Source organism: Nuphar pumila, chromosome 4 (assembly GCF_984573655.1).
Source record: "Nuphar pumila chromosome 4, dmNupPumi1.hap1.1, whole genome shotgun sequence".
In the NCBI taxonomy this organism is placed as follows: domain Eukaryota; kingdom Viridiplantae; phylum Streptophyta; class Magnoliopsida; order Nymphaeales; family Nymphaeaceae; genus Nuphar; species Nuphar pumila.
This window is the reverse complement of record NC_143252.1, coordinates 138,765,562-138,776,067: the sequence shown is the minus strand read 5'-3', so window position 1 is coordinate 138,776,067 and position 10,506 is coordinate 138,765,562. Positions and strand designations below refer to the sequence as shown.

Here is a 10,506-nt window from a genome sequence, read left to right as displayed (position 1 = left end):
GGTTTTACTGAATGGTGGTTAATCTCATCCATTTAACCCTTAATCCTCATAGATGACTGACCTAATCTGAGGGGGCTGGACCCTGCTGCTGAGCTCCAGGAATTAAAAGAATCCGTGTTCCAGCCAGCACCATCTCAACGTATTGCATGAGAGTCAAGTGAGCGGTGCTGGGGTGGGGTCAGGTGGGTGGGCCAAGTACTTTACAAATTACTCCGGCGACACCTGCCCACACACCACACAAAAAATTTCCAACTCATACAAAAACTGTGTAAAACTCGCTAACACAAAATTGCTACACGTGCACTGATTTTCTATGTTTTGTGTGGCCCAATTACTTTGTAAATTACTCGGGCCCAATCACTGGATCTGCTTCAGTGCTGGATAGTTCTTGCTGTGGTTGGGATGGGTATAATTGTTTACATCGCAACAGCTATAAACAGTACCTTGGATGACTGGCTTTCCCATAGCTAGGGGTGAGCATTGGACCCATAAATGTGTTGAGTATGGTCGATTTATTTACGAGGAATCCACATCTGGATCATTATTTTTGATGAAAAAATGATATTTGGAGCTTCAAAAATTTACAAAGATTTTGGACCATTGATTTTTTGAACCTTATAAAAATCCAATCATGTGTTGAAATGTAACACTTCAAGAGCTGATCCCTATAAAATCAAGTATATAGATCACATCTGTACATGAAAAATCCTTGAAAAACTTATTTAGAATGCATCATTTAGCACCTACCTATTACTCTATATATTATATATATAATATAATAGGCCCGGCCCGATTAAGCCTAATGGGCAGGCCGTAGGGTGGGGTTTTCCCAACTAGCCGGCTTGAACCTGGCTTTTGGCCCGGCCCACGGTTGCCCACCCTTACCCGTAGCTACTTGTGTTGGATGCTGATTGGTCCAATATTCTACTGGACCCAGACTTCAGCAGCTGAACCAGCTTGTCATATTTGACCAGCTCTTAAATTGTGACTTTGCTTTGGCTCTCCAAGTTCTCTTTTGGTACTGTCATTCAAGTTTCAAGGCCAAGAGAATGTGGCCCCCGCAATCCCGTGAAAAGATCAGGTACCATATGATTGCACAAATATTTGTGCATTAAGCATCAGATCGCCCTCCATTCGGGACAGAGCCTGTCAGTTGTGGGCCCAAAACAGAGGTATTTTACCTAATATTTCATTTCAGGTACCATCTTTTCTGAAATTTTTGATACAGACCAAACTTTTTTGGTCAAACAGTGCATAAGTATATATTTTGCCCTTACCTACAAAAAACACATGATTGCCCTAGAAGTAACTAAAAATTATGTGAGCCCACAAGGGTTTCAACTAATATGAAAGGGCGACTTATAAATGTCAATATGTTGATGGGAGGTCATAAGTTCGAAACCCATGAGTGGCGTCCATTTTTCAAGATCGAAGTCGAGTGTGCTCCCTGATGAACGGGTCCTCGAGAGTTTGGGAGGCCAGCTAATATGTGGTCGATGATGGAGGGTTTTCTTTTGAATTACCAAAAAAAAATTTGAAAAAAATGTAACCGTGCTCACCCCCGAGCATAATAGAAAGAGAATGATGTAAACTGCAGAAAAAAAGGGAAGCAGTGAAAGGTATTTTCAACATTTTAAGACACGTAAGAAGTTATTTTGTCCTTACCTACAAAAACCCATGATTGCCCTTACTAAAACAAAAGAAATTGACGCAACCGCTCGCACTGGGCACAATAGGGAAAGTGGAATGATGTGGACTGAGAAGAAAGAACAGTTAAGGGTATTTTTGACATTTTAAGATATGAACTCAGGTTAAGTGATTGAGTTTAACAATAAATGGCAACATGTCTCTCTTTCATCATTGTAAAAAAAAATATTTGGCTTGTATCAAAATTTTAGAAAATAGGATACTTAACATGAAATATCAGGTAAACAGTAGGTTTGTATTAGTAAACTACCCTTCTTTTTTTTGTTATAATCAAGCTTAGGTGTAGGCAACCGGGTCCCGGCCGCTAGTGAACCAAAGCCAAACAGGCTGTAGACTCGGCTGAGCCCTGTCAAGCCAGCCCATCGACTGATGGGTCGTACCTAGTTCCAGTTTGTGCCAGCCCGTTGCCGAATGTCTGACCCGGGTCCATGGGCCTAATTAGGCTGGGTTGCCTGGCGAATATATATAAGAATAATGTAAGTTCCCAACCATTTATCTCTCATAGGCATGTTAATTTAAATATGTAGTTGTGATCTTTATGCTTTATTAGTAGAAAACACGTATTAGTTTAAGCATTTTTCATATTTAGATATGTTTTTAGCTCAACAAAAATCAAAAGTTCATGCTATACCATAAACTTTGTTAACTAAAAATCAAGAATTTTTGTTAAATTGGTTTGAACTAAAGCATGATTCTTAGTGATAATAAACATATCTATAGATTTTGTTTAAGCAGAAAACACATGAAAGTAGGTTTTTAAAAAGGGTCTGAGATATAAATGGTTTGCAACCTGCACGTTCCTCTCTCTCTCTCTCTCTCTCTCTCTCTCTCTTATATATATATATATATAAAGAGAACTGAATATATTAGGCCTCTGGCCCATAAGTTTTAAGTGTTTTATGACAGATCTGAACCATTAGATGTGTTTAGCATGCTCAATTTACTGGGAATCGGCTCTTGGTTCGTGTTTTTTTTATGAAAAACATTTTTATGAGCCGGGAAAAACTGGTACCTTCATGGCCATTGATTTTGGATCACCAAAAAAACCTGTATACAGGTCAGATTCCGACAATCCAAAAGCCGGTTCCCATTAAACAAAACCTATAGATCACATCTATGGTGTTAGACGTGAGAAAAATACTTATAACTATGAATTTTGAAGGAGTTTAACGAGACCTAACGAAAAAGAGGGCCTAAAAAACGCACTCTATATATAGTTATTGGTTCCTTCTAATGGTAAGATAGGATGGTACAACAGTCTTAATTTTTTATTTTATTTTTATATATTGTTTAGAATCTAACCTTAACAGATGTCATCTAGGCTTTTGAATCATTTGATTATGACATGTGAGCAGGTATTTATATGGCTTCAAAAATTAACCGTTCAAAGCTATCATAAATTTAATAACTCATAAAACCATGTATTAACAATTAGTCTTTAGCAAATGAAACATGTTGTACGCAACATTTGTAAGGAGACACTTACCGAACATGGCCTGAAACATCAAAATCCAGCATTGTCCACACTCAGGCCAGGGATTGATCCAACATCAAGATTCGACCTGCAAGCTACTGAGTTGTTGCTCACCCTTCACCATTACGTGCCAAAGGAGAAAACTAGAAAACAAAAACATGGACTGCTGTTTTTTTTCTTTAATTTTACGAATGGCACCACATGCACGCAGAGACTACGATAATTTTTTTTTTTTAATAATCAAGCTGGGGTTAGTAGGCATAAGATAATATCAAATGATAACTAACCATCCAAACATGGAGAGAAATCTGCAGTCAAGGTCCGGTGTTTGTGTGTGTGGACGGGGTAGGTAGGGTTGTCAATGGGTAGGGTTTGGTTCGGAACCAGGCGGAACCAGATCTGGCCCTAATTTTTGGGTATGGTACCAGGTTCAAACCCAGGTCTAATCAGGCTCACCATAAGAGAAATCACACCCGAACCCGATAAGAGCTACATGAACCAGACTCGGGCAATACCTGATAAAATAATATTTATATAATATTTATTGTGGATCTTAATTGAAACTTGGTACTCGGTTCAGATCCGCGTCTGGTATAAAATTTCACAAACTATACTTGGCTCCATGTATTAATCAGACCTTGGGGTATAGATCCCAGACTTAACCAGGTCTTCTTATTTATCACCATACCCAGACCCTATAGGGTTTGGTATGGGTCGGGTCCAGGTAAACCTGACCCGTTGACACCCCAAGGGGTAGGTATCATGTTAACACTTCCACGTGAGTGTGTCACTAAATTTTGTCAAAGATTCAGATTTTTTTTTCCTTGAGAAAATAACAAATAAACATACGCATCTAAGACTTAAAGAAAATCGTGTACAAAATGAAAAAAAAAAACTAAAAAATAGGAATATGATAAATATGTTTAATATAGCGATAACATTACGATATTTCTAAAATACTACTATTGCTTGCATTTGTTGCCGTGTGCAGCCTCTTGTTGAGAAGTGAAGCCTTTTGCTATGTCGATGCAGCCTGGCTCTTACACTTCAAGCATTAGCCCCTAATGTAGCCACTAGGCAACGGGTCGGCTTGCGCAAGGGAATGATGCTCGCAGGAATTGAACCACGACCACCGGTCTGACGGCCTAGGCCCCAGCCCAATATGCCAAACCCCCTCAGGGTTGCACTTGTTTTTTTTTTTGTGTAAGAGGAAAGTTGGGATATAGTCCAGCTAGGGATGTCAATGGATCAGATTTTATCTGAATTCGACTTAGTTTAGTCAGATTTGGTAAAGCTAAAACCATTTTAAATTATAATGGGATGCAGACATGGTTTTGTTTTTTGCTACCAAATCTGACAGCTATGTGGATTTGATGGATATCCAAATCTGATTACATATAAAAAAGTGGATCTGGTATGAGCTTCCCTACGTCCAGGATTCCGGTCCAGTATTCCATTGGGCCCAGAATTCAGCACCTGAACAAGATTGTCATGTTTGACAAGCTCTATCTCTTAAACTGTGACCTGCTCTGCTTTGCAGACCAACCCTCTTTGCATGAACCAGCTATCACTGATGATGAAGTTTCATTCCACATGATACCAAATCAACTATCGTTTTTCAAGTTCTGCTTTGTAGACGAAGAACCCTTGCAGAGAATCAGATCACTTATTGAGCCTGCTACCCTGCGAAGTCCAGGGCAGGGTCACCGACACCCAAGCCCATATGGAGCACACCAGCTTTGCAGCCACAGTTATGCTCTTGCACATGGACTTAGAGAATATCAAAAAAGGGAAAGTCCGTGGCTTCGATTGGTTTGAGATATATGCAATCGGATTTGACCCGACTAACTAATCAGAGTAAAGTTTATTAGCAAACTCGGGCTGGTCAAATATCCAATCCGAACCCGAACCCCAGACATCCCTGCTAGGGGGAGGGAAGAATAATAAAGTGGGTCAGCAAGTTAGGTGACAAAGGAGCAAAACAGAAATTACAAACCAGATTGCTGAATTTTTCTTTAATCTGTAGATGGCACTACTTGCAAGCAGACTAAAGATGATATGAGATGGTAGACATAATAGCTAACCATCTCTTGTTTGATTATTTATTCTCTTATAAATTACAAAAGAGAACTCCCACGTTACTCAAAGAACACTTCTAACCAAAACATTGACCATAATAGTGACAATAACAGTAACAACTCAGAAAGCAGAAGGAAGAGGAGAGCTTAGCAGGTTTGATGTCTGAGATCCAATTCTCCTTCTGCGAAGCCGCTCCGCGATGATGAATGCGAGCTCAAGAGACTGGGACGCATTGAGCCTAGGGTCACAGTGTGTGTGGTATCGGTTGCTCAAGTCATCGAACGTCACGGTCCTTGATCCACCAATGCACTCAGTTACATTCTGACCGGTCATCTCCAGATGAATGCCTCCAGGTTGGCTTCCTTCTTGCTCATGTACATCGAAGAATGCACGCACCTCAGCCTGCAAAAGTCAGGGGATTTAGAAAATCTAGCAGAATTGCGACTGAACGCGACCTGCAGATCATTTTGAGCTAAGATTCTTACCATAATTGCATCAAAAGGCCTGGTTTTCAGACCACATGGAGCTTTAATGGTGTTGCCGTGCATGGGGTCGCTCACCCATGTGACAATCTGACCTGCCCTACGAACTGCCCTTATGAGATGTGGAAGCTTCACCCTCATGTTCTCAGCACCCATTCTCACAATTACAGTGATTCTTCCAGGTTTGTTTTGTGGGTTCAAAATCTCAACTAGCTTAACAAGATCGCTGGGGTTCATCTTATCACTCACCTACAACATCCAGAAACAATCAATTATGTCGTTTCCCACATCACATATTCATTGGTTATGGTACGCAAAAAAGGCTACAAGTGTGATTATGTGTAACTAATTGCTAATTGCGAATGAACAGTACACAGAAAAGGTTATAGATGTTATGATCCTCCAAATGGCTGTTGTGAACAATAGAAAACATTTTCTAACCATATGTTTACCTTGATTCCAAGAGGATTAGCCACCCCACGCAAAAACTCAACGTGGGCCCCATCGAGTTGGCGAGTCCGCTCACCAACCCAGAGGAAGTGAGCTGAGCAGTCATAGAAAAGGCCAGAGGTTGAGTCCTCCCTAGTCAGGGATTGCTCATAGGGCAGCAACAAGCACTCATGGGAGGTCCAGAACTCGGTTGTCGTCATTATCGGATGGTCAACAGTCAACCCTGCAGCTGCCATGAAACCCAAGGCCTCATCGACCCTGTGGGCTAGCTCAAGGTACCTGCAATATTTAATTAAAGATTATCATTAATTAATCATACGCTAATAAACATGGCCTACAGGCAGCACCTTTTTCCTTATCTCAAGTTATGAGCTGAACAAGTCGAAGGCCATAACTAAAAGCCAATGAGTTCTGTTGGAGTTGGATACTTGGATATAACAGTTATTGGAAAACCTGTTGCTTCCATTGCATTGACGGCATTTAACTGGGATCCATCTTGGTTGGATGGATGTGAAATTCAACAATTATATATATATATATATATATATATATATATATATATATATATATATATATATATATATATATATATATATATATATATATAAAGTTTTGAACGTCTGTAACTGTGTAGCCACCGTAATTGAATGGAACCAAAATTCAATCAAATGGCCAACCCTCATAACAGATACGCACATCATGACATTTTAGAACATTGAGATATTTCAATGATAATTTCGTAACAAACAAAAACTCTGGAGAAAGTCCAAAGGTATTTCAAATTGTTGCCAAGTATGGAGGAATAACCTCATATTCTTCTAAAAAACAATAATTCTTGAAATTAAAGTTTTTTTTGAAAGGCTTCCAATATTCATAATAAAAGTAAATTTTTTGTATCCTTTGTTTTTTTGGGGGTACCAACAGTTTCCCAAGATTCATTTCAGGAAGAGTTTTCCAAAATACTACAAGATATTCTCTTATCCATAAATTCCAAAAAGCGCACAAAAAATACACACATCCAAAAGGGTCATTTTCTCTCAACAACCCTACCAACCCAACCACCACTTTTCTTTTCCAAAAGAACAAAAAAGTTATGCCACTTTATCCTTGGATATTTTGAACTTTAACTATCTTGCTCTCTTTACTTTTGGAAGTGGATGTAACCATGATCAAACAACTGTAGAAAATGCAGACATGTTCAAGTAGTCATTACCTGTCTCCCTGCTCACTGTGCTCAGTGAAGTCAAGGTTCCATTGAGTCACCCTCTGCATTGCAGCATAACCACCAGTGGCAAAAGCTCTCAGAAGGTTGAGAGTTGCTGCAGATTGGCAATAAGCTCTAATCATTCTCTGAGGATCTGGGACCCTTGATTTCTCATCAAATGCATCTCCATTGACGTTATCGCCTCTGTAGGTTGGGAGCTTCACCCCGTTCTTCTCCTCAAATGGTTCAGATCTTGGTTTTGCAAATTGACCTGCCATTCTTCCCACCTGAACACATATAGAAACCTTATGTCAGATTCACAGGAAAAACCATATATTCCTTTAGTAGGTACTTGGATGAAAATTTACAATTTCTTGGTTTAATTTTTCATCTATAATGTGTCTCATGCCAATGCTTTGATAATATGGAATTCTTTAACATTTTAGAATTTCTGAATTGTAGCAAGAAAAAAAATCTAAAACTGACATCTTATTGTTAGACTTAGTGCACCCCAAAATCCAGGGTTACCTGTTTTCACTTTTCCATTTCCAACTACTAGTAGGAACACCAAAAACTTGGAATGAGCAGCTTGGATGCCATAGAAAATCCAGATTTCCAGAATACAAGACAGAATTGTTGCACTTCTACTAGAAGAAGAGTTCTGGGCTTCTTTTTGGCATCCAAAGCGTCCTCCAAACCATGCTACCAAATACAAAGACGAAAAAAAAAGTAAAAATGATGATTTGATTGCTTAATTTTTTAACAGATTTAATTGATCAAATTGCTCAGGTCAAAGAGTCGTATTTGAAATGTAATCTACACAAAGCATGTAATGGCATCTAGGCTATCAAATGTTAATCTACCGTTTGCCAAAGATGCCTTTCATTTTCAACAATTTAATCCACATGGTCGTGAGTGACATGAAGCTTTGACCAACAGAAAAATTATAGTAAACGATTAACAAATCAAACAACTGTGCTACATGGAAACTTTATGTACTAGTGTCCACGATCCCTAAAAAACACAGATCCCCCACATAATAGACATGTACAGGAGCACAAAAGCAATTGATAGGTAGGACCATGATTATTTTTTCCTCTCTCCCCATGATAAATTCCCCCCAGATCCCATGATTATTCCTCTCTCTCTCTCTCCCCTTTATCTTATTTCCTTTTTGCCTTTGGTTAGGTGGGGGTTAAAAGTTGAGAAAGATGACAAGATCACTTTACAATTGATCTGTTCTTTCTAAACTTAACTTCAAGAACCCTCCCCAAGAAGGATATGCACGACATTATTTGCAACCAAATGACCACACCACCATGTCACACCCATCTCAAGATGCCGGTGTATCCATCCAGCCCAATAAATGCAAGAATCACCCAGTAGGCAAACAGTACCAAATAAGCAATTTCACATAAGAAAAGGTAGGCGAAATCTGTACCACAAATGCGATTTTTTTGGGCTATCGTATTTTTCCCCAAAACTTAGAATATCACAAATGGTGAATGAAATCCACATGAAATAAGCCATTTCACACCAGAATCGTATGTACGGTTTCGACGTGATACACCAATGGTGAATGAAATTGACATATCAGCACTGCTGTAATATCAACAATATCATGTAAATAAGCCCACAAGGGCTCCACTCATCTGGTAGGGGCGACTTGTGAATGTCACCAAGTTGACCGGATGTCACAAGTTTGAAACTCATGGATGGCATCCTTTGCCCCAAGGTCGAAGCTGGTTGTACTCTCCAGTGAGCAGGGGACCTCAAGGGTTTTACCAACAGGAGGCCAGCCAATGTGCGGTTGGTGATTGGGGAGTTTTTCCCTTAGACTACCCCAAAAAAAATCATGTAAAAAAACAAATTGCAAGGTAAGAGATGTACCCTGATTACAGGCATCTGGCCTCCAAACATGAGGACAGCCCCCATCTGAAGAAGGATCCTGAAAGTATCCCTTATGTTGTTTGCATTGAACTCCTTGAAACTCTCTGCACAGTCCCCACCTTGGAGAAGGAAAGCCTTGCCCATGGCTGCATCAGCAAGCTTCTCCTCCAAGTTCCTGGCCTCCCCTGCAAACACAAGTGGTGGGAAGGCTTCCAGAGTCTTCAGCACAGATTGAAGATCCTCCTGGTTGGGGTACTCTGGGAGCTGGAGGACCTTCTTGCTCTTCCACCCATCAAGGGTCCATTTGCCAGAGGGTGATGGGGTTGGCTTCTTTTCTGCTGGGGCCTTCTCTGAGGCCTTGAGGGGCTCGGCTGCGTGAACGGCCGAGACTCTGAGGCTCCTTCTGGTGATGGTGGTGGGGATGTTCTTGATGGTGCAGAGTGGAAATGAAGAAGATTGGTGGTCGACCTGTTTCTGGAGGAGGGAGGTTGTAGAGAGAGAAGAACCAGAGAGAGATGCCATTGCTGCGATGGGGGTTGGGAGGATTTCTGGGGCTTCCCTATAGGACAGAATGAGGTGGGTTTGGTTTATAATGAGAGTGGGAGGTAGGGAGGAGGAGTTTGGTGGCCTTGGACTCAAAGATGGTGATGGTCGTTGGGAGGAAGCCCAGAGAGGCGGAGCAGACAAGCAATAATTAAAGGGTCAAGAAATGTAATATTGCAAGGAAAAAGTTAGGGAGAGAGAGAAGGTTTCTAACTTTGATTGAATCCCCCACCTACTCTCTATATGACCTAGGTGCATTCATCTGCTTATTTTTAATGAAAAATTCATTTTGGTGTCTACTTTGCAATCAAGGTCAAAAAAATATAACCCACTTTTCTGAACTTTTTGACACCCTCAAGTTGAAAGAGAAGGTCAAGTATCTAATTGTGCTCAATTTGTTTGTTCAAGTTCAACAGTACGATTAAGCTACGTTTTTGGAAGTTTTTGAAAAAAGACAAAAACAGAGGCTGATATCAGGAAATGCCGAAAATTGATGCTTTTTCCGAAAATTGGGCAAGAAAAAATTGACTTTTTTTCTATTTGAAGCTTCAAATATGTTGGTGTTAGACTTAGCAATTTCTATCTTTGTGGGGAGACTATGATGCCCTTCCTCAAGTAATAAGGACCTCCTTATCCTTAGCTAGTAGCTAGAGGTCTTCTAAGGTAGGCTGCCAATT

General features: G+C 40.2%; 1 protein-coding gene across 1 annotated transcript; it reads right to left on the bottom strand.

The window, feature by feature from the left end:
- Positions 1 to 5,229: 5,229 nt before the first annotated feature.
- On the bottom strand, positions 5,230 to 9,852 carry LOC149841267 (phospho-2-dehydro-3-deoxyheptonate aldolase 2, chloroplastic-like). Its single transcript, XM_090003727.1, has 5 exons — positions 9,287 to 9,852; positions 7,406 to 7,683; positions 6,195 to 6,471; positions 5,746 to 5,991; positions 5,230 to 5,662 (listed from the first exon to the last, which is right to left on the bottom strand). Exons 1-5 carry the CDS (start codon positions 9,806 to 9,808, stop codon positions 5,381 to 5,383), a joined length of 1,605 nt encoding a protein of 534 aa, XP_089859853.1. The 5' UTR covers positions 9,809 to 9,852; the 3' UTR covers positions 5,230 to 5,380.
- Positions 9,853 to 10,506: the final 654 nt, after the last annotated feature.

Coding starts and splice junctions, on each gene's coding strand:
- LOC149841267 (XM_090003727.1), bottom strand. CDS start 9,808: ATGGCATCTCTCTCTGGTTCTTCTCTCTCTACAACCTCCCTCCTCCAG. Junction 5,992..6,194: donor CTAATCCTCTTGGAATCAAG/GTAAACATATGG, acceptor TGGATGTTGTAG/GTGAGTGATAAGATGAACCC. Junction 5,663..5,745: donor GGCCTTTTGATGCAATTATG/GTAAGAATCTTA, acceptor TGACTTTTGCAG/GCTGAGGTGCGTGCATTCTT.